The 24,440-nt window shown below is 42.2% G+C and overlaps 1 protein-coding gene across 8 annotated transcripts in view; it reads right to left on the bottom strand.

Moving 5' to 3' along the window:
• The window catches only part of NCAM1 (neural cell adhesion molecule 1), a 243,697-nt gene extending 239,885 nt beyond the window's left edge, over nucleotides 1-3,812 (bottom strand). For 2 of the 8 annotated variants that reach the window (XM_054004826.1, XM_054004820.1), the window contains exon 1: nucleotides 3,490-3,812. In XM_054004826.1, coding sequence (XP_053860801.1) covers nucleotides 3,490-3,541 — 52 coding nt within the window. In that variant the 5' untranslated portion in view covers nucleotides 3,542-3,812. The remainder of the gene's footprint in view (nucleotides 1-3,489) is intronic. The other 6 variants (XM_054004822.1, XM_054004824.1, XM_054004821.1 and 3 more) reach the window with 5 other exon arrangements.
• Nucleotides 3,813-24,440: the final 20,628 nt, after the last annotated feature.

The following is a 24,440-nucleotide window of genomic DNA, read 5'->3' as shown; positions in this document are numbered from 1 at the left end:
AGGCCAGCCAAGAAAACATGAAGGCACTTTCAGTCTGGAGAGCAGCCACAGCCCTTTTACACTCCTGAAGACAAACACTGGGAATTCATTAAATTATTATTAAATTAAATGTTCTTAAGAAAAATCAACTGGTCACGTCAGGAATCTTCCAGGCCATATGTCAACACTGTAAAGTTTATACAAAATGTTCTCTATTATTTAAGAAACCATAGTTCTCGGGATGTAAATGAAAGGAGATGAGCCATCTGTTGTGTCTATAAATCAGCCTCTGATTTATAAAAGAATGTTGTTTTAATTTAAGAGTAAGTTAAGGCGTTACTATCCCAGGACATAGAAATATATACAAAAGAAGCTATTTTAAAAGATGCAGGAGGAATGCTTTTGTTCCCACCCCACTGGGTGACCACTCCTCAGACAATCCTCTATTCAGGGTTTCCTCACTAGTACACATCTATTCCCTGCTTTTTCCCACATTTAAGTTACTGTAAAAGGAGAAGGGCTTTTTATTGGCATTATCATGGCTGGCGTAGCTTTTTCTCTGCCTTGACTTTTCCTTCATCAGACTGGATTCTTCACCCTGCAAGCTTCTCTCTCTCTCTTTCTCTTGGGGGAGGGAAGGGGGGGCAGGAAAAGGAGGAGGTAAGGCTTAGCAAATTAAAGCAGGATCCTTTAGCATGGAAGGTGCTACAGCTGTGCTGGGTATTGCTTTTATTGTATGATGTGTTGCTGCTTTGTTTTGACTTTTTAATATTTTATTTGGCTTTTACATTCTCCATTTTATACTGTTTAACAGCTGTCAGTTCTGAGCTGTGCAGCTCCCCAAGCACCTTGACGCTCATTATTAACAACAAATAAACATCATTTTGAAGGGGGCAGGGAGAGACATGTATTTGTATAATTTTTTTCCTTTAGTGAAGCTTTAATTACCCCAATTGGTCTGTTCCCTGGAAAAACGCACTTTCTTTCCCCCTCACACAACTGAGAATGCTTTGTGTGAATGTGTAACTGGCATGATTGTTGGGGAAAAAGGCAAGTATCTAGTGGTGCTTTACAGAAGAGAAGGTAGGTGTGTGGTGATTGTGATTGAAGGGTGTGGCTGGAATAGAGAAGGGTTGTGGTAGGGATTTGACAATCTCCTTATCTGTTCATATATGGGTTCTATGCCAATAAGTAGTAATATAAATTTTAAAAATTCGAAATTAAAGAGCAGTTGTGGGATGGTTCTTTTGGTATGGGGAAGCTGTGTAACCGGATTGGGTGATGCTGATGCTCACTAGGCAGCTTTGAGCTCGGGGGTGTATCTGACAATGGGTTGGAGGGCAATGGCAGGGTTTGTTGTGGGGTAGGTGCGGGTTGATGGCAGTGGGTTGGCATGGTGGTGATAGTTGGGAAGGTGTGTGTTGATGGGTGGAGCAGTGGCAGTAGTAGTCGCTGTTGGGTAGGTGAGGGTCATCAGTGTGGGGTGATGTGGTGGAGAGTGATGGTACCTGGGGGCGGTGGGGACTGGGACAGTATGTGGGGTGTAGGCAGAGGCGTGCCATGGCAGTGACTGGGGAGTTGGGGTATGATGGAAGGACCATGGCTTGAGAGTCAGCGTGCCATGGGCGTCGGGGTGGTGACGGCCGTTGGGAACGGGGTTGCAGCGGGGTGCTGGCAGCAGTGTGTGAAGCTGCTATGACACAGTGGGTTGGGTGGGGCTGTGGAAGGCGGAACGGGGGTGACAAGAGCAAGCAGCTGTGGGTGCAGCACTGGCACCCGCAGCTGGAGGTGGGGCAACAGCGGCCACACAGCAAGTGCATGGCAAGCATTGGGGCACCGCTGGCGTGGGCGTCGTCCCAGGGCAAAGGGGGCTGCTGACAGGCGGGGTCCCAGCAGGGGTGATGCTGGGGGTGCACCACCCCTGGGTGGCAGCGTCAGGGCTTGGATTGGGGGGCGCTGGCGGGGGGGGGACTCCCAGCAGCGGGGGGGGGGACTCTGGGGGGGGGGGCAGGTCTGAGATGAAGGGCTGAGGGGCGGGACCGTTACGAACGTTGGGGAGCAAAGCCCCTAACGGCGTTTCCCGCTCGGGGCCGCCGGCTCCTGATTGGCGGCGGATGCAAGCGAGCCCCCCCCCTCACTTACTCCCCCCTCCCCGTCGCAGCTCAGGAGCTCGCGCCCGTCCACCGTCCCCTCCCCAGCGCGCGCTCACTCTCGCTCACACACACACACACACACAATCGCACCGATTTTTTCTGCACCAGATTCCTCCCCTTTCCGAACTTACTGCACCCCCAGCAGCTCTGACCCCCCCCCCGGTTCTTAGCCACCCCACCCTTTGCAGCTGCATTCAAACCGTCCCTCTTTTTGCAGCCTCTTTCACCCTCGCCTTTATTTGCCATTGCATCGCTCCTCGCCGTTGCTTCGTTTCATTCCCCCCCCCCCGCACATTACACATGCATCGTTTGCGGCGTGGGGGGGGGGGCGCCCTGCAAAAACCAGCACCCTCCTTCAGCTATTCTGGTAGAAATTTTTTAAAACAAAGCCCCCTCCTGGCTCCTCATATGGCGACACCATTAACACATCGCACGTAGTACCCTCATCATTTCATTCTCCTTCCCCCTCTCCATTGTCTGCAATTTGCAACACACACAACCTTCAATCCAAGAGGGGTGGGTTCAAGAAAGAGGGGCAATTCCTCCCCTTGCACTCAGACATAGGTATCAACGTATAAAACCAGCCCCTGGATCACGCCCTCCTCACCTCTCCCCCCCCCCCCACCCCTTTCACTTTCTCCTGTCAAATTGCAGACTGAGCCATCTTTCCCATTCAGATTCAATTGTGAACAATGTTTCCAACTAACTGGACGTCTAGTAAAGCAAAGTAGCACCATGCACAGGAAGAGGGGGCAAAAAAAAACAACCCCGTTTTCCTTTTCTTCTAATTTTCCCCTCTATTGCAAACCGTTAAGACTGACTGACCATCCCTGGGGGAGCCAAGGCGGCGAAAATACCAAAGGGGACTTGTCCACACTGAAACAAAAAGAGGTTTCCTAGCTTCAGTGTTTACTCTGAACGATGCTGATTTGGTTCAGCTTGAGGATCTGGGGTTTATTCTTTTCTCCTCAATGTTTGCTCAGCCAGCACCTCCCAATCCTCCTCCCCAGCAGTCTCTCTGCCTCTCGCTCATCTCCCAGCTCCTCCACCAAAATGCTGCCTTTGAAATGCAGAGAAGGGAGAAAATCGCAAAAGTGCAATGCTTCCAGCCTCTACGGCTATCCCCCCCCCCCCCCCCCCCAGTTCCGAAACAAAGTGGGATGGGGAAAGCACAACATTCAATATTTGGGAGAAACAAATCATCAGTGTAAAAACATTGCATTCTAGGAAACAAAAACACTATTCCCCTGTTCCTCCGGAGGAGTCTAAAATTGCATCACAGCACAGTATTCAGAAGTGGTCAGAAATCAAATTTGTTCCCAACCTCCAAAAAAAAAAATTATATATATTCATGTACCTGCAGCTCCAAGGAAAAACAGAGTCCAGATGAGATCCTTAGTATGCAGCATTGTAATCTGCTGTTGGGGTGGAAGTTTCTTGCAAATATATTTTTCCTTCAATAGGAGCTTGGGTGGATTAGATAGAGATTTAGATGCAATGTAATTTTTTTTTTCAGAATTGTTTTTTGCCAGCTGCTCTCTAGCTGCTTTCAGAAGCTGATCAGAGAATGAGTGACAGTCCTAGCCTCAGCACACACACACAACAGAGATCCCTGCGCCGTCCTGGATTTGGTTTGGTGAGGTTGGAAAGGGAGGAGGACGTGCACCTCACTGTGTTCTTCCACCCATGCTGGCCACAAATAGTACAGTGCAATAGGCATCAAGCGAGGAGGTACTGTAGAGAGAAGCAGTTGCAGTCGCCTGCAAAATATGGCATGGTTCTACTAGGATCTGGAGTCACTCACATTCTATACACATTTCCGTGCTGATAGAGTTTTGCTAAAGAAGAAAGGTAGAAATGTGTTTCTAGATTTATATATAAGCATTTCAGGCACGTGGTTTTTTTTTTAAACAAAATGTCTAGTGCAATGCTGGTACCATCCATAAAAGTCACCAATGGGCAAAGATGGAGCTGTTTTTTGAGGGGAGGTTCTTTTACAAAAGCAAAGTTATCTAAGGTTCCATTTTATCCAAAATCCAAAGTGTGGTGTGGATTTGAGAAATGGTTCTGGTTTTGGTCCATTTTGTTTTCAAAACCTTGGCAGCAAGAAAATTTTGCAAAACTGGGGTGGGTTGGATCAGAATCCTATTTTATCTGAACTGCCAAAGTTTGTTGGGGGCTTAAGTTAGAGTTTTGGACTTAAAAAAAATGGTCTCACTCATTTGGAAAGAGAATATCTCACTGTGTTTACCTGAAGGCAGGTTTTAAAGCATCTTTCTTCATCTTCTGATGAAGGCTTTATGCAGTGTATTTCAGTCAGAAATGTACAGCCAGAATTTAGCAGGGCCTCAGCAATTTCATAGATTTTTGCAAACAATTTTGAAACAGCAAAAAAATTGTGCCCAGATGTTTAGACTCATGATGAATTAGGGATGCAAATGTGATTCCTTAGACATCTACTATTAATCCACCCATGTGTCAACCTCTCATACAAGTACCTCCAAGCCTTCTTCCATGTAGCCCCCTACTCATTGTTCAATCTCCCTAAGCTCATCCACAAAGGCCCCTTACAAACTACTATTAAACCCCACTTCTAGCAAACCATTAACAGTGAATCTTGTTGATTTGTATGACAAATCTGTTTGTTGTTCACTTTCCCTAAGTTCTTCTGTCTGCTTTTCTGTCTGTCCTTAAACTGTTGTCTTCTCTAGGCAGAGACTGTTGTAGGAAGTGCTTAGCATGTAGTAGGCACTACCCTAATCAAATAATAATATTGTAGCCCCAAAGTGAATTGCAGGCAGAAAAAGTGTGCGTTGCAAGAACTAGATTTGCAAGCATAATACTGTCTCTGCAAAAACAGAGGTCAGTGCTGGGAAACTGGCCTTTAAAACCAGATTCATAGTGGGGGTGTTTGGGGTTTGTTTTTTTAATCTCCCATGTTCAGATTGTCACAGCTTGATAGCCATAGTGATATCCCTTGCAAAATACAGGAGCTTTTAAGAATTAAATTTTAGATCACCCAATGTATGGTGTGTCACCCAAAGGGGTAAGAAAATCTGCTTAAGGGGGGAGAGGGGAGAACTTTTGAGAGGATGAATTAATTGCAAAAGAAAAAAGGTGACTTTCTTTCAGGTAAAGTCTTCATTCTTTGCTCTCATTTCATAAATGTTACAAGAAATAACTTCATATTAAATAGCCCATTGTCGCACATGCAAAAGAACTTGGCTTACGTGATTAATTATGGTTTCTATATCAAAAGTGAGATTTCAAATAAATATGACAGTGCTGTGAATACATAAAAGCTCCTAATGACTGAGATATTGTATTGATAGAGCTCTGACAAGTATAAGTCAATTCATGCAGAATACATATTTAAAAAAAAACAAAGGCAGCTACGGTAGGTGTGGAATACACAGGGACTTACACATTTTGAACAAATTTTGATACAAAAATGTTTAGGCAGCATTAGTATAAACTATAACTTCCAGAACTTTGCTAATGCTGCCCTAATATGCCATGCCATGCCAGAATATACGATTTCATTTTGACTGATTTTTTTCCCTTTTGTAGCTGATGGAATCCTCTCACCCTTTTCATTTTATTAAAAATGCTTCCCTAAAAGGAACGACAACATTACTTATTGCAGTGTGATTGAAAACATTCCTTCATCACCTCTTTGTCCATCATAGCCCTTTGGTCCCATATTGAAATGATTATCTCCAGAGAGCAACCTTGCTCAGCCATTCCATATTCTATTATTCTTCCCCCTCCTCCAATTCACTATGTGTACATACACCCACCCCCAACACTGCATTCTTCAGGGATTTCCCTGCTAATGGAATTGCTTCAGGTTCCTTAATCTGCGAGGTATCCCTGTAAAATCTGAAAGTTTCAGGCACCCTCAGCTAGCTACTATTCAATTAAAAGCCAACAGTTTTTTGAGCACACATATGTTAGGGAAACAACCCCCTAAGAAATGATGGCATGATCTAGTGTTACACAGAGTAGGCCAATTTGTTTGTGCATCTTCGTCAAGAAGGGTGCTCCAAGTTGCCCTCAAGAATCGTATAATTCTAGCAGATTAAGCCAGCTAGTGGCTGCAATAGAGACAGGCAGAATTTGCATCTATCATCCATCAGAATAGAACACCTTGCAAGCTTCCTATCTTGTGTTCACCATCCTTTCAACCACTGGTTGACAAATGCAGAAGATATAATGCCAGGCACTCTACTTGTCCTCTAGGGCCACCCCGTCAACCTCCTCAATGAGTTTGCCCTGTCAAGAGGGTCCTGAGAGGATAACATTTATTTCACCAGGTGTTGACTTACCTTGATACCTCTTCTGCTGCTGGATGCTTGGTACTTGGAGAATTTCAGCGGCATCTCTGAATCTGCAGCTACACTTGAGGGAGTTAGATAGCTATTTATCCACCACTTACATCTGGCAAAAACCATGTCTTAACATTAGTCTCTACCACTAAACAAAGAAGAAGTTGAATTGTCATGTTCTATTATTATTATAATTAAGGTTACAGTAGTACCTAGAGACCTTACACAAGATCAAAGCCCTATGATGATAGGAGCTGTACATGCACACCATAAAAGACAGTCCCCAAAGAACTCAACTCATTGTACCACTAAGAAGGAAGCACTCTTTGGGCAACTATAGGAGCAAAGGTCAAATTTTACCATGAAACTACTGCCCAAGAGAAGGAGCTATCAGTATAATCAGAGTTATGTTTCCATTATACAATTACATTGTGCCCATAGCTCTGCATGGAGCTTGAAAGATTTCAAAAGGTACATTTGCCAAAACGTTATACAAAAATAGAACACAGACATACCAAAAAAAAAAAAAAAAAAAAAGGGAGAGAGAGGAGCAAGAATTATAGGTCATCTAGTCCAGTCCCCGGCACTCGTGGCAGGACTAAGTATTATCTAGACCATTCCTGACAGGTGTTTGTCTAACCTGCTCTTAAAAATCTCCAATGATGAAGATTCCACAACCTCCCTGGGCAATTTATTCTACTGCTTAACTAACCTGACAGTTAGGAAGTTTTTCCTAATGTCCAACCTAAATCTCCCTTGCTGCAATTTAAGCCCATTGCTTCTTGTCCTATCCTCAGAGGTTAAGAAAAACAATTTCTCTTCCTCCTCCTTGTAACAACCTTTTACATACTTGAAAACTGTTATGTCCCCACTCAGTCTTAGGATTCCATGATTTAATAAAGATAATGGGACCCAATTTTATACAGCAGGTGGCTCATATAACTTCTGATAGTTAAAGGCTGAGATATAAATCATGCTAACTTCATTCCCATTGAGCAGTACCTTACTCCACAAGTAGTCCCTCAGACAACTTGTGATGTAAGAGGGGAGGAGCAGAAAGCATAGCAATGGAAGTTGTAGCTAAATAAATTCACACTAGAAAGGAGATGCAAAAGTTTGAAACAGTGAGGGTTATTAACCACTGGAACAACCTACCATGGGTTGTGGTAGATTCTCTATCACTGGCAATTTTTAAATCAAGATTGAATTGTTTTTATTTCTAAAGATATGCTCTTATTCAAACTGAAATTAATCCAGTAGTCCTATGGCCTTTGTTATATAGGAGACCAGACTAGATCATCACAGTGGTCTCTTCTGGCCCTATAATCTATCAAAGTCTGAACAACATGCTCTGTGTAAATACCTGATTCATTTCACAGGATCTTTTTCTGCTGCAGATAGGAGTCTGGACTATGTCTGTACAGGGTTTTTACTCATTTATAAAATATTAAAGGACAAATCACTCAGGCAAGCCCCTACCATCAACTTCAATGGGTAGTTTGGCTTGATTCAAGATGAAAACCTGTAAGATTTGGTCCAATTAAATTTAGATTTAAGGTTAACAAAAATTGGAATGTTGTATATCAAAGGATGCTACTTCTAAGCAGGGAAACCTGAGAACCAGCGAGATGATACACTAGATAGTCAGATGTTTTACAGTGTGGATGGTGATGCACAATTATAGAAGCTATTGCAAAGCAGCCAGATCTTTATCCAGCATCACCTTTTTCTCAGCACAACTGTTTAGTGATTGGTATCCAAGATGAGATTATGGGATACATCACAAATTCTCTGTCTATAACAATGCACGAGAGCATCATGTGGGGCCACATGGGACATCAATTGTCAATCATCAGAAAGGACATATGCTGTGAATTTGCATTCCATCTTTCTCTAGTGGCAGAGAAAACTTCACATTCTAAAATTGCTACTTAAGTCAGATACCATAACTGCAAACCTGATGCAACAGGACCCTAATAATAGTTGCTAAATTGCAGATGTGTTGTGCAGGTGATCACTGCAAAGTAGTGGAAATTATAGTCCATTTGTCATGACATACATTATGCTGAGACCACTAATGAGAGAGAGAGAGAGAGAGAATTTGAAGAATTCAGAATGAATTAGAAGCACTTGTGTTTTTTCCATGAGAACTATTAAGTGCAGCAGTTACAAACAACAAAGTAGATTTATTACTTATTTGTGGACTAGTTTATAAGCATATATTACCTACATTCAAATGGTACATAAGCAAAACCTTCTGTCAGTTCCCTGGTCAGTGCATATGCTATTCTGAATATATATATTTATTGTAGATTGGGTCACAAGCTATGTAAAATGTTTGTCGAAACAATGCTTCATTCTAGACATGCAGTGCCATTTGGGAATATTCCCTACAAAACTCCTCTACTATTAAAGCAATTTTTCTGAAATCATCCTCACCAGTGGATTATATATGAAGTGAACAACAGGCAATTGTAAATTACAGGATAATAACTCTCTCAAGGTGTTCTGGAGATGTCATAGACCACAAGGATTAAGACCGTCACCAGAATCTCAAGGTATGTCTACACTACAACATTATCTTGACGTAAATTACGGTGACGTACAGCCACTGCAGTAATTGAGTTGCTTTTGCATGTCCACACTACGCTCGTCGGCGGTGCACGTCCTCACAAGGGGGGATTGTGGGACAGCTTCTGAAAGGCAGCAACAGTCGACGTAAGCAACGCAGTGCCTACCCTGACACTGTGTCGACCTAAATACATCAACATTGACTCTACACCTCTCGTGGAGGTGGAGCTATTAGGTCGGTGTAGTGTGCGAGTTACATGAGCGGGAGCAACATTGTAGTATAGACTCTTACAGAATTAGGTTGACATAATATTCCAGGGCATAAATTCAAAAGCTGGCTGGTTTTAATTTTACATAATTGCCTGAGACAAACTTCAAATTTGATTTTAACTCTTGCTCTGCCTTGGGATACCACTGAGCACATTCATGCAAATGGATACTGATGCATTAATTCATGCACACAACTGCAAAATCCCACAAACATGCAATAAATCAGATACTGAAATAAGGAGGGAGACAAACTTCTTAAGGCCAGGGGGTCATTCTGAATCATGGTGGAGTTGCCATCAGCAATATAATGACATTATTGGAAACTTTCACAGGTATTTTTCATTTGGTTTTGTAGGGGTTTTTTGGGGAAAAAGTTTTCTGGCTTTGCACTGAAGATCTTATACAGCAGTAGATACAGCCTTCATGCTTAAAGAAGCAGCAAGGATAAATCTTTTACTTTGAAAAATGATCTCAAAATCAGTTTCAATTTTTTTTCATCCCATCTAACCAACTCTGATGGTGAAGTTAAGCAAGCCGAGAATCAGACTCTGAGCTGAGCAGAATCGGAGAACATGAGCATGATGCAGCAAAAAAATAAACTATTTAAATGTTTCCTACTCTAATCATGTTTTTCTACCATATGCATTGTGTTGGTACCTGACCATTTGTTGTTGTTTTTTCTAATGAGCAAATATATTTTCAGCATGCTTATCACCAAAGTATCTATATGCCAATTATAGACCATCCATCACAGTAGTATCCCGGCATTTAGGAGGACAATGGTCCTAGTTCCTATTAATTATACTGGGTGTTAATTAGAAGAAACTTCATTGTACACAGTGAAGTTACACATATGAAACCACTGCAAACTAGAGTAGAATGCTCGTTATGTGAAAGTAAGCTCACTATTGTGAAGCATTTGGTAGTGAGTATGAAATGGTTCTCTTAATTTGCAAATCCATCTATTAGCCTGCTTTTAGTTAAGAATATATAACTATGCCTGATGTGAGTGTTCAAATACATATAAAAGTTATGAGAAATCCTATCAGCATGGAATTCTATGCTACATTTACACTTAGGGTAAACAGAACATTGCACAGAAGTAGTTCTTAAACATAAATGATTGGAGGGTTCTACTTGGGGCCATCTTAATGGTAATTTTAAAAGGTTAATAAATTTTTTCTAAGAGGCAACATAACACTGCAAATATTTGAGGTGTTACAACCTGAGAGCCGAGCAGGAATTTCCTTTAAATCGCTCAGATTTGAGAAAGTTCCTTCTCTCCCTAATGAGACCAAGAATGAGGCGTCATTCCCTCTCTCAGTGAGATAAAGGAATATTTTTTTGCTAAGTTAAAGGACGTTCAACACTTTCCTACTTGATTAGCTTTGTATTAATTATTATTATTTTTAAAAAGAAACTTCAATGCTTTCTACTATTTCTAACAAGGGCTGCCACAGTCTGATCTTTCCTGCTTTCTACATCTACTTCATAGCATGAGATAATGTCATAAGGGTTCAGGACTGTTCTCAGAGCAACCGATAATACTTTGCACTTATATACCACCTTCTTCCACAGGCCTCCAAGCACTTTACAAACACTGATTACTACTACTATTTATTTTATGCAAGGACGAAGAGAGGCAAAGAGAAGTTAAGTGACTTGCCCAACGTTACATATTGAATGTGTGGCAGAGCTGGGAATAGACCCTCAGAATTCTGGCTTCCGATTTCCAGCTGTCATTATTAAACCACCCGTGGGTGAAGGCCTGGGATCGTGGAAACCTTCTGACACAAATGTTTGGCATACCCGACATGGCATAGGGCTCTCTTCTGCATGAGCTATCATCTCTCACTTAATCTGGAAATGCCCCCAAAAATCTGCCAGTTGGTTGTTTCTGTACCAGCATTAGCCTGCTCACTGAGCTGCTGCTTCACATCCTACCCACCTAGACTCTCAGGTCTACTTTGGAAAATGTTACCTTTACTGATGTTATTACACAATCCTTTTCCACTGGCAGTCACATTTTTCCAATGTGAAGGAAATCTAACAACTTATCCAAGCGCTTCTTTTAACTTGATTTCTGTAGCACTATCAGGAGTAAAGATGAGCTGTAAATAGTTGCTACTTTGAAAACAAAACAAAAAAAATCTTGGCTGAGGTAGTCACTCTCCCCCCCGACATTTAGAATCCAAAGGGCTTTTTCTGTCTAGTTGCAACAATCTGGAGGAAGCTCAAATTGTATCCCTGTACTATTGTAGTTAACCTTGTCTCTTTCAGCTCTCTTCATGCAAATGGAACCTCTGAGTGCAACAATAGAGAAATCTATTCCTTTATATAACAGGTTAGCTCCCTCTTAAGGGTTGGGGGGCCTAGGGTGGGCTCAATTACAGGATGAGATTCACCTGAGAGGAATCGGGTGATTGAAGGATCAGGAAGCTGTGGCAGATTCTAGAGAGTGAGGAAAGGCTCCTACAGGTAAGACCCTGAGACTAGTGGAGTTGCCTGAGGCAGGGGGAGACCCTAGCCAAGCAGGGGAGGGACTGCAAAGGGCCGATGAAGGAAGAGAAGCCCTGGGCTGTGAGAACTTATAAATGGACTTTGTTTTGATTTTTTAAAATATATTTGTAAACCCAGACTGCAAGGAGCAGTATTTTTCTGACCAAGAAAATTCTGAAGTGAGTTTTATTTGACCAGTTCAAGAGGGGAAACTGAGGCTGGATGCCTATAGCATGACCCTAGGTCACAAGGGGAGCACAGGAGGCAGCTGGCTTGGTTACACTAGAATTATTAGAAAACGTTTTTTCATCCTCCTACTACAGAATTATTTAGTGTAGATGCTATTAGAGGGAGACAATCAGCCCAGTTGGTTCTGTGGCAGCTTTGCTAATGCACTGCAGGTATAAAAGAGAAAGGATTTTATTTTTCCTTGACATGCTCTAGAAACCTGTGGTTTGGGAGGTGCTTAATGATCTCACATGTTACTTAGAAGTAAGGATCAGAGGTTTTTTACGAGAGCAAATAAAGCCAGGGGCTGAAACAGCATGAAGAAACTGTGCTTTCTGATTTATTGTTAAAAAATGAAGGCCAGGAACAGCGTTGTGTTTTGTTGGTAAATAAAAGTCATTGAAGGCAGCGCAGGAGTTTATGATGAGTTAGACAAGGCAGGTGACCTTTCCAACCAATTTCATGAGTCCCCCAATTAGGGCTCCCCCCACACACAATTACAACTAAATCCCCTACTAGATAAGAGTTCCCTGCATCCTCCAATCCACTGTAGCAAAGGTCAGCCTGCACATTTATGCGGGGAGGGGGAGAAGGTACACACAAACAGGTAGGCATAACAATCCAAATAAGAAAACAAATGTAGATAGCGAAGGCGGGGGCACGCTAATAAATAAAGAGCAAGGACCTCGGCATTCATTAGATGAGGAAAATGAAAGCACAAGCGAATAATATGAATTATGGAAATGTGGTGGTGGGAAGGGACTGCAGAGCATCATATTAAAAAGATAGCATCCGCCTTGCAGATAATATTCACATTGCTACAGGAGCGTGTCATTGAGAGAGTATTTAAGTCTTTGGAGGAGTTCCATCTAACTAGTTTCCCCTCTGCACTGTAACCTCAAAGGACCCCTGATTAGTGGGGATTTTTCCTTACATGACTTAGCACTAAGAAGCTTCATTCTCAAAATCCCCTCCATCTTTCCAGGGAGAGAGAGGGTCTTCAGCTTCTCTTGGGAAGCCCTCACTGTTCTCCATGATTTGTTTTATTTCTACCTAGCTCTTGCATAGCACCTGAACACACTGCTATCATAGAAACTATAGGAAAGGATTATATTATCTGCTAAAGAAGTGCAGCCATTTGTGGAGTGAAACATAGCAACTGTTTAACACTATATGGATTTTAATATACTTGAAACACTCTGTTAGCCTAAAAGGCAACTAAATACTACTGTTAGCTACATTAGAAATCTAGAGACAGGTAGCAGGCATCCGCCACCCTTCTAGAAACAGAGGACTCTTCTTTAATCATCAGTGGACAGAGGGTGCTGGGCAAGATGGGACTCAAAATAAGGCTTAAATGGTGCCTTGGACTTGTGCTGGCTGTCTGCACGGGGTGATTTTCACCTTAATGAGGTTGTTAAGAAACAGATAGCTCACTGCCTGTAGTAATAACATGTGCAATACCAGATGATGTCATATGATGTAATTCTTTTGCAGATGTGTACCATCTGCACAGCAGTAGCTCCTTCTGAAGAGAAGTGGGGTCCATTGTGGAAAGGAACAGATGGAAGAGTCAATAATGCTCAATATACTCTTAAAAGACTTCATGATTCTGGTCAGGTAGAACAACTGAAGAAATATTGCACTTGGCAGAATGCTGTTAGCCTGTGAAGAGCTGGCTTCAAAAAGGGTGATCAGGAAAGTCGAGTTCAGTTATAGTCAATACAATCCTCCTTTCCACTCAAGCCTTTTGTTTTCAGGGCTTTATAACTTGGCTGCAAACATTTGCTCACAGCTGAAACTTGGAGCCCAAGGCCTCAGCTCAGCAGCAAATTATTATTTTAAGATGAAAAACCTCAATTCAGCCTCAAGTGCAGATAATTGGGAACAGGGGAAGTGGCTATTTTAAAATGGACTTAAAAAAAACAACACACTTTTGAGCCATTATAGAAGTCTTACTCGCCTCTGAACATTTCTGGGGCAACTTATACTGTAACCTTTTAAAAACAAAAACCAGCTGAGACTGACCTAAAAGAGCAGAGGACGGAGTATGATAATTTTTTAGTTTTATCCCAACTCTGCCACTGATTAACCACATCACTTAACCTCTGTGTCTCAGTGGCCCCAGATGTCAAATGGAAATGATAATACTTAGGTGCCTGTAAATCTTAATTAACTGATATTAAGTACTTTTAAATATTTGCATGAAAGGGCATGATAGAAAGTTAAAATAATTTTGTTCTCCTGACAAAGGGAGGTAGACTTATTTTGTTGAGACTTTTCTGAAGTCTGAAGTCATTAAACAAAAGTTGTACTTTTCCTACAACTGGAATAGAAGTGCCACTTTATGACTCACCCATTCAAAAAAAGAAGATAAGGAAATGCTCATAGGATCACTCACTTATGGAAATGTCACCAGGATATATATTCTTTCCTTGCTGAACTTCACCATTGCATCAAGCCATATCTATTTAAAATAGCCCATCCAAGTGATGTGCAACATCCTTGGACCTGACTGCAAGCTGACCTGCTGTCTAAATCCTGCTCTGATCTATATGTGGAATACACCCAGTGTGCGGTTTGTCTGGGGTTCTCATCAAGTTATAATTACAGGGGTTGTTTTGTCTTAAGATAAAAATGCACGTTTCTCAAATCAGAAACTGGTATGTTCTGTTAATATTGTTCAGACATCAGGGGACATGTAAGGTATTTTGATAAATCTCATTAAGGGGATAAAAATTTCATTTCAGTTGAAGTAATACAACATTTTTGTGTAGTAGATTTCACTACACTCCATTAATGCTATTGGTGGACAAGTGATTGAAATGTTACTTTTGATTGCATGTCATTTCAGTGATTATAGTTAATAATAAATAGTAATGATAATGATGATAATAATAATAATAATAATAATAATAATAACGGATGGAAATAGAGGATATCCCAAAGTCCTTTTTGTGCTGTGGTAGGGGGCCCATGCTAAGAAACTTACAATTACATAATAAGAGAGAGTGCCTGCCCAGAAGACTTTACAATGTAACTAAACAAGACAGACAAAGTACTGTTAACTCTGTTAGCAGTCAGGAAGTGAGATTTAGTGACTTATCTTGTGCTTCCACACAGGATGGTTATGGCAGATCTGGGAACTGAAGACTGATCTCCTGTGTCCCAGTCCCTAGTGCCTTAACTGCAAGGCCAACCTATCACTCTATTCTAGAGAACTTTTATTTTTGAAAGTAAACTTTAAAATCCATTTTATAACATGGCTTTAGTACAGTAGCTTTGGTAATGCAGAGGATGAAAGCAACTCGTGCAGCCTCATGATCTCATGAATGAATGTCAGCTTGGCAGTTTCTCACTCCCATTACACTTTCCTATCCCAGTTGGCTCGCCACGGAGACTTTTTGCTGCAGGGATTAGGTTAAGTTAGTGCATAATGTGTTCTGAACTGCTCCTCTGTGGATTAAAGAGTGGTATTTGCTCTTAAATTACATTGTGCATTGGATCACCGTTTTCAAGTTCTATGATTTGTGTTTTTGGCATCATTTGCATGAACTATAAACAAAGGAGTCGATTTCCCCGACAGTGATCTGTGAGATGGAAGACAATCATCCCCTTTTTTCCTTACATGTTGAATTAATACAGAGAAGCAGGATAGATGATGGTTTCACTTGTTGTGCCATTAGTGAAACATAAAACAGATGTGTGAAACACTGTATGAGTAATAGAACTACATTACATATTTATCTGCAGAAATAACGTCCTGAATATAAAGCAACCACATAATGAAGTTTCCCTCTTGCCAGTCCTAGGTCAAACTGTATTAAAAATGTATTAAATGTAAGACTTCATGCCAAAGCTAAATACAGTTTGTTCAACTCTACAAGCGTGTTAAAAAGTGTTTAAATCATGGCATCTTGATCTTGTCTGTGGATTTTTTGGATTCTCCATCCCTCTAGTACTTCACTTCCAGACTAGAAAGTGGAGACTCTTCTTGCAGAGAAAGCCAGTGCTAGACTCAGGGCCGGTGCTACCATTTAGGCAAACTAGGCAGTTGCCTAGGGTGCCAAGATTTGGGGGTGCCAAAAAGAGGTGCCCCCAATTTTTTTTTACATCGTTCCTATGCCCCCTCCCCGAGCGCGCGGTCACCGCTCCACTTCTCCTCCCCTCCCAGGCTTGCAGCGCCAATCAGCTGTTTGGCACCACAAGCCTGGAAGGGGAGGAGAATTAAAGCGGGGGCGGCGTGCTCTGGGAGGAGGTGGAGCAGAGGTGAGCTGGGGTGGGGAGCTCCCGCGCAGCTCCCCGGGGGGGGGGGCGCTCAGGGCAGAGGGGGAAGCTGCCGCGGGGGGTGGCGCCTTGGGGCGGAGGCGGGATGGGGAGCTGCTGCAGGGGGCTGGGGGAAGGGGGGGCGCGCAAGGTGGAAGTTTCGCCTAGAGCACAAAACTTCCTTGCACCAGCCCTGGCTAGACTATGGAATAAGGAGACATTCTCCAAATGAAGCCACCACTACCATCCTGCGAAGTACATCACCTCTCTATTTCTCTTCTTTAATCTGCAACTAGGACATCCTGAATTTCACAGGTGCAAGCATCATCTCCCAGGAGCAAGTGGCTCATAATTTAGTTAGCAATCAATATCTGCAATGCATTTCTTTCAAAGAATTATGACGAGAGTCAGATATGTCCACAGAATTAGTAATTAAATATGGTTGGGTGCGCCATGTACGCGAGTTTGTCATTTACTTTATTAACCCAGTAGAAAGGTTATAAAAATCCTTGCACTTGGCCAGGAACTCAAACTGCCCAGGCCCCTGTATTTTGACTGTGACAGCAGCCTATCTGCCTGGCAGGTTACAACCCACCCAATGAAATGGGAGAGCACAGATACAGCTAAGTCTGCTAGGTACAGATTTTTAAACATAGGTGTTTGTAATTGCCTTTCCTTAAATTAGGAATGCAAATCATTCAGGTGCATGCAAACAATGGCTATCCAAACTTGGATATTTGCACATGTAAAGCAATGCATGCATCTGAGTTTCAAGTCTGTACCTTAAACTTATGCAGTTGCCCAAAAAGGTTAGGAATCACTGGCTTAAGTCCAAGAAAAATAAGGTAGTTCAAAACCTAATCCATCTCCTTGCTATACTTTCTAGATTGCACCCACAGTAGGTATTACAGTCCATCCAGCATAGTATGCAACAATCATTGTGCAGAGAACCTTTCAAAAGCTGGGTACCTTGTATCAGGTTGATTAGATACAAACTCCTCCTGCAGATTTCAGTGTACATGAGATATCCCACCGGTATGTGACAGATGGCTCCAGCCTGGAAGGGAATCAGGAACCAAATTACTCTCTGATGGGCTTACTGTGATGGCCAGTACTATCCAAGCTACTTCAATTTTGTCTGAGGCTTTGCTCATTGTTAGAGTCTCTACTTTTCTGGCTGTCTTTGGCTTGTCCACATGTCATAGCTACCCAAATATTACCAGATGTGGAAATTTGCTGAATAGCTGCAGGACAAAATGCCTCACCCAAAGGAAAAAGCCAAGCTGCCTCTGTTCCACCCTTCAGGAGAGGGCCTGGGGCATACTTCATACATCATGGATGTACCTATGGGACGACAACTTTGCCCCATTCACATCAATGGGGCAACTCCCGCTGACTTTAATTGGACCCGGATTTCACTTACAGCCCCTCATGCTCACACATATTTCTCTGTTTCTGCCGTGATCCGTTTGCTTTGAATACAAGCAAAAGACAACTTACAATCCAAATGGGCCTTCCTTATTTCCTGAGACATTAGACAAGAGCACAAAGGGCTTCAATTTACTGGTCTGGCTGAAAAGCTGACCCTTCCCCACGTACATTGTTAAGCAACATGGCGGGTCTGTTTCAAGCAGCAGCTCCTGTTTTTGCTGCGAAGAGTCAGAACATTCAGCAGGGGAAACAATTGTTTTATTTATAGCATGACATATGAAACATGCTTATTCCACAGGAACATGTGTTGCTTATTTAAGCTATATGTCTTCCATATTGAATTCTCCCCCAGGTCTATAGTACATTTGGAATAGTTCACAGCATTATTCTGGCTACGCTGACCTCAAGAGAAAATCCAGAGAGACAAAACCCATCAATAAGCAGAACAAAACAAAAAAAAAAAAAAAAAAAAAAGGCAAATTTCTCTCTTCACCCCAGACCTCACGAATTCCAGATCAACTAGCTTTTGTCACAATATAGCCCATAAATCTTTTTTGATTGGCAGCTGAGCTCCCGGATGCTGTAGCCTCTCTCATCCGGAGAAAAACTTCAATCTGCCAATGTCTCTTGCCACTTTGGGTAGAGCTCTGGTGTAACATGATATGTTGTATTCCTTGGCATCAGCTGTTTTTCACGACTACAGCCTCTGCCGTACCACACTTGTTATCAAAGTGTAGACAGGCTCTTGCCAGTTTCTGCACTTGCCCTACAGAGCTGGAGCGGGCCTTGCTGATTCTGATCCCAGACTCTCCATTCTATCTTCCCACTAGAGTTGCTCATTAATTTAATGTAGTTGACAGTAAACAGGTCACAGAGAAGCCAAGGAGTGTAATATTTTTTGCCTTAACTGAAGCCAACAATCCTGGAAGATTCAGATGCAAAATGGATTTAAAATCCTGCATGGCTTACATAGAAGCACGTACTGCTAGTCCCTGTTGCTGAGAAGGGAAGGAGTAACAGACCACAATATCACTGGACCTACAGGTGGTTCCTTCTTTTTGGGCTGCAGGACAATACAACATCAGTGCAGTTGCACTGGGACAATGTGACTGCCTGGGCTGTATTACTTTTTCACTGACATTTTTATACTGCTCATATTCTGAGACAGAAGGAAAGTCTGTGTCCCCCCCCCCCAAGCCCCTCAAAGGGCTGGAGTGAAATCCCAAGAGACTGAAGTCCTCTATGATTATCCACAGAGGCACATACAGCTTGGGCTGCAGCATCATTGGGAGTTCACCTTCGGAATCACGCCTCACAGACGTGCCCCACTTTTGTCTGGGTGGGCGCCATCTTTAGACATTCGTTTTGTTTCTTGTCAATGACCCATTCCATCAGTGGTCCTGCTGGGGAAATCAGCAATGATGGCCCAGATGTCAAGGGGTGCAACTGGACTGAGGCAATCAGACCACTTCTCAAAGGCTTCTCATTAGCTGTCACTACTAACTTGAGGGGAGAAAAGGAAACTTTAGAGACAGACAGATGTTTCCCCACCCATTAAAAAAGTAATCTAACATACCAAGGTGCAAAGTATGACTTTGCTTTTGTCAAGCTGACATTGTAGTTAAAAGGTATAGGGTGGGTTTCCCCCTCAAAGAAAGTCCCTGAATTATTTTTGATTTGTTACCCAGAGACTCAGCATTCACTGACATTTTTTTCCCGCAGCCTTCTCATTTGATGTCCCCTCACCCCCAGTTAAAGGAAGTGGCACTTAGAGAAACTGGATGCTATTGCTAGATTTTGGTTAATGCTCTAGATTAGGACTCAGAAGAGCCAGGTTTAGATCCTGGCTTTGCCAGACTCCCTGTGTGACCATAGGCAAGTAACGGCAGATCTGTGCCTCAGTTTCCCCATGTTACAGATGAAGATCACAACAGTACTTCCTTCCTGTCTAGTCTATTTACACTGTATGCTCATTGGGACAGGTGCTGCCTTACTGTGCATTCGCTGAGCACCTAGCACAATGGGGAATAATGCCATAAAAGCCCGTGTGTGCTACTGGAATATAGGCTGTCTAGGCTACAAACTAGGAGTGCGAGTCCCCTGCTCATGCTAGCTCTCATTGACTTAGCTTGAGAGTAAGTAGTAGTGTAGCTGAGGCCTGGCTGAGCACAAACCCACAAACCGATGGGCACACGCTTGGCACAGCACAGCTGTGCCTCTGCAGAGGCTAGCCGTGTGACTAGACTCCTATTTCTCGGGCTAGCGTGATCACCTTTAGATGAGCAGGGGAATCACACCCCTAGCTGGTAAGTGTAGACAGCAATAGATAAACAATGTACCTGGAAAGAGGGTGTCGATTACTTGGACACTTTTCTCTAATATCAGGTCACTTGCAGCTCCTTTATCACAATAAAGCTAAGTCCAAGCAAGAAAACAAGCCCCAACCCTTGCACAGATCCACAGGAGCTCTTATAGGAAATACAAAGTCAGAGCTCTCATAGTAGGAGGAGGTTAGTGACACCTTCCCTTCTGGTGTTATCTAGACCGGTGATCTGCTAGGCCTCTCCAATCCTTGACTCTGGGAGCCAGCCTTACCCTGCTCTGCTGTGAGAACGCACAGCCTCTGGCATTAAGCTGCTCCCAGCTATTTGCAAGTGAATGACACAAGCCAGTATCTCCGGTCCCAGACAACCCTAGAAACCTCCGTCTTGCAGTGTCCAGTTATGCCCACTGGACGCTGCAAGCTTATATAAGTTCATCAATTTAACAAAGAAATTGATACGTACCAAGCTTGTTCTCCCAAGGGGAGTCACTGACACGCTTCAAACCAAATGCACTGCTTCAGGTATGTGGAAGCAGAGAAAGAACTGACAGGAAGGGGATGCAATGCATGACAGTTCGTTAGCAAGAGTTAGGCTAACTGTAACCCTAATAACGCGAGATTTGTAGAAGCGAGGAATGTGTGAGGCGAGTGGGAAAGAACTGTGTGAGAAGTTGCTGCGACCTTGTGTAGATAATATGGAATGTAGACTAAGTCTATATTAGTGAGCAAAACAAGATATCAGAATGACCTATGTATAAACAAAATGCAGCTGTTGCTTATTATTGTCTGTAACAAAAGGTATAAATGCTTGCTGTAATTGTTTACCTGTTGAGAGACCTGCTTAGCTCTCTCCCTCTGTGCAGTTGTGAGAGTTAATAAAGCATCTGACTTGCTGTACCCAAACAAATAGTGAGAACTCTGTTTTTCTCGAAGGGTAGAACAAACAAACAGATTTATTAACTATGAAGCTAGATTTTAAGTGATTTTAAGTCAAAGCACAACAAGTCAGATTTGGTCAACTGAAATAAAAGCAAAACACATTCTAAGCTGATCTTAACACTTTCAATGCCCTTACAAACTTAGATGCTTCTCACCACAGGCTGGCTGGTTATTTTTCAGCCAGGCTCTCCCCTTTGATCAGTGCTTCCGTCGCTTGGTGTGGTGTCTGTAGATGTAGGTGGAAGAGCAAGCCAGCGAGCATGGCAAATGTCTCTCCCTTTTATCGTGTTCTTTCTTCCTTCATGGCTTTGCCCCCTCCACCCTCCCCGAGTCAGGTGAGCATTACTGAGTCTCTCCAAGCAAAGTTGAGCAATTCCCCTGGTGTGACCTCGTGCAGGTGAGTGATCGCATTGTAGCTCCCTTGCTGGACAATGGTTGTTGATGGGTTAATTGACACCCCGCCCAGGTGTTGGCTACTTTCCTTGCTGTTGCCTCTGGGGACCTAATATCTGGCTGATTCCCACAACTTACAGCATGTTTTAGTGACAACCATACTACATTCGGATAACTTCATATACATTAATGATATACATATATGGATAGAGAAATGACTTTCAGCAGATCATAACTCCCCCCCCATACCTTACAAGCCATGCTTTATCTGTAAGTTCATGATTATATGAAAATGAGGAATATGGGGGTTACAGTATGCTCCACCAATGGGATTCAAGAGACCTGGGTTCTGTTTCTGCTATTGATTCACTGTGATTTGGCAAAGGTCACTTCACCTTTCTCTTCCTCAGTATGTCCACCTGTAAATCAGTAAGGGCTGATTCTGTGTCCTTTTAGTCAATGGAAAGGCCCCCATTGACTTGTGGGGATTGGATCAGAAACATAATAATGTTATGGCTAGAGCTACCAGATGGTGCAGTTACATATAGTCTTAAGAATCTTTCCTAGGGTTTGAGTCTTTGAAGAAACGTTCTATCGTTTGATAATTTTGATGTAAGTACATCGGGAAGCTGTTGCAAGCACCAAGAGAGGTTACTTTACCTTCATCAATCTAGCTAGAGAGAATTCTTGAGGCAGAATTAATTCCTGGTAATCAGTCCTGAGTGGGTGGGCTGAGATGTCTGAAGTTACCTATGTATTGTTTGTGACCACCTCTGTTCAAGGTCTGGTATGTAGTGTTTAACAAAAACAATTGTCATTAAGAGGATACCTAGACCCCATGTCACTGATTTCTCCTCAACCTGTTAGGCTCCAAATTCTGCCACCACTCAGCAGAGAGGTGGACAATGCTGCTTGCTGTAAGAGTTGGTTGAGCACTTAGGAGGCAGGTTTATTAGGAGAAAAAGCATAGCACTTGTATTAACTTCACTGTCGTCCAACTCAGTCCAAGTCTGCTCTGGTTCCTGGAACCATAGTTCACATTGGGCACGCACAGAGGCTTACCACTAAACTAGGTCTTAGCATAGTCATTCTATATCTGTAACAGGTAACCTGTTCTGACACCTAACTTTTTAATAAAGCTTTAAGATTCTTGAAAGCCAAGTGCTATATAAATTCAAAGATTATATATAATATTAAATATATTAAATATAATAAATATCATAAGTAAATTGAATCAAATAATGGGCTCCCTGTCCCAAAGAACTGACAATCAAATAGCATGAAAAGATACAATGTAATGCATTGCAATGCAAAAGAGACAAAGAACGGTCTTATAACTGGAACAAAGTCTCCCTAGTTACTCTTCCCACATGAACCACAAGACAAATTGAGCAAATAAAAGAAACACACAATCAGAAGAGTCTCACTCATTTCTGCATCCCAGAGGTCTGTTTCCAGCTCAAAGCTCTTCAACCTACAAACAAGACTAAAGCCACTCTGCTAGCCTAACAAATGAATCCTTTGCATGTAGCCCACCTCTTGCTATTTGTGTATTTCACACCAAAGACTCCTTGGACTCAATTTACAGGTGACCTCTGTGCTATAGTCCTCATCGCAAGTGACATTAGCTTTCCAGGTTAACTCCTATGATGAAATTAAAGTTGATCATGCAGAAATTCTTACTCAGTGTTTTCAACAAATCTATTGAGGATGAACAGCAGAAGATAAACAGACTTTTGCTTCAAGATAAGCTTTACTTTCTGTCTGTGCAAGAGGCTCATAGTGCCAGTGCGATGAACATTTATTAAAATCTCAGTAAATAGTAATTCATAGAAGATAAGAATATTTCCACCTCAAAGTTAACACGTCCTCTAAACATTATTTTTGGAAAGATGTTGCTAAAAGATTGAAAGAGTACCTAAGTCTTCAGCTGTTTACGTTCTGCTTCCCCACTTCTTCCCCAACAGTATTAAGCTACAATAAACTCTGCTAAGCAATATTAAGGGGATGATATAAACCAATGTTTACTAGGAAATCAAGAGTTAATGGGTAGGTAGCTGGTGTGCTGTGACCACAATTATACTACTCAATCATGTCTTTGTTACATTGTGCTTCCTGTATTGCATTCACCTGTTCTTGTCATATACTTACACTATAAACTCTTTGGGGTTGGAATCAGCTGTTGGTTATGTGTTTGTACAGTGTCTAGCACAGTCAAGCCCTGATTAGAACTTCTAGATACTACCTCACTGCAATAATAATATTTAAGCCTAATTTAGCATTAAGAAGTCTTGAAGTGAACCCAAATATTTAAATTTGGTGAATTGAACATAACTTGACATTTGAATGCTGTTTAAAGATTTGGAGAGTAACCAAATTTACTATTAGCCAAGTGACAGAGTTGCTAATTAGATCACTTGAACAGGAGATGTTTCCTATCTTCCAAAGATTTTTTTTTTTGGAGGGGAAGAGGTTTAATAAAAATTGGGATTTAAATACTCCAAAATAAGAAACCCCATCTTCCTTGTGAGCTAAGGTTTGTATGACTATCATGAACCCTGGTCATGTTTTTACAGGTGTTTAATAAATCAGGCTGTGAGGAACTCAGCCATTTCCTTTTTCAGGGCTTCACAGGAAAGTTTTCTTCATTTAACAATTCATGGGGTGTTTGCCCCTGGAGTTTTTGACTTTGAATGAGTTTCACATGAAAAGTAGGCTAGATCTTTAATTTCATAGGTTTTCTGAGACACCACCATAAGCCTTGGCCCCAGGTCTATTTAAATGGTTTACAGTCTCTAGTGAAACTGCACTGAGGCTCAAGTTTATAACAAGACTCAGGACTGGCTGAGATTTTCACACTTCTGAAAGGTGATATTTGAGGAATAATCCTCCCAAACTGGTTATTATATGTGAATACAGACCCCTCTTTGCCTCATCTATTTATAAAGTTACAAAGGGCACTTGTCAGCTTTGTGATACCAGATATTGATCAAAACCATAGGCCATTTCTTCCCCGAATTTCCCTAATAACACCAGACTACATAAGCAACAAGAGATAGA

Source organism: Malaclemys terrapin, chromosome 15 (genome assembly GCF_027887155.1).
Source record: "Malaclemys terrapin pileata isolate rMalTer1 chromosome 15, rMalTer1.hap1, whole genome shotgun sequence".
In the NCBI taxonomy this organism is placed as follows: Eukaryota; Metazoa; Chordata; order Testudines; family Emydidae; genus Malaclemys; species Malaclemys terrapin.
Note: the sequence above shows the minus strand (reverse complement) of the source record. Positions and strands in the feature narration are given on the sequence as shown.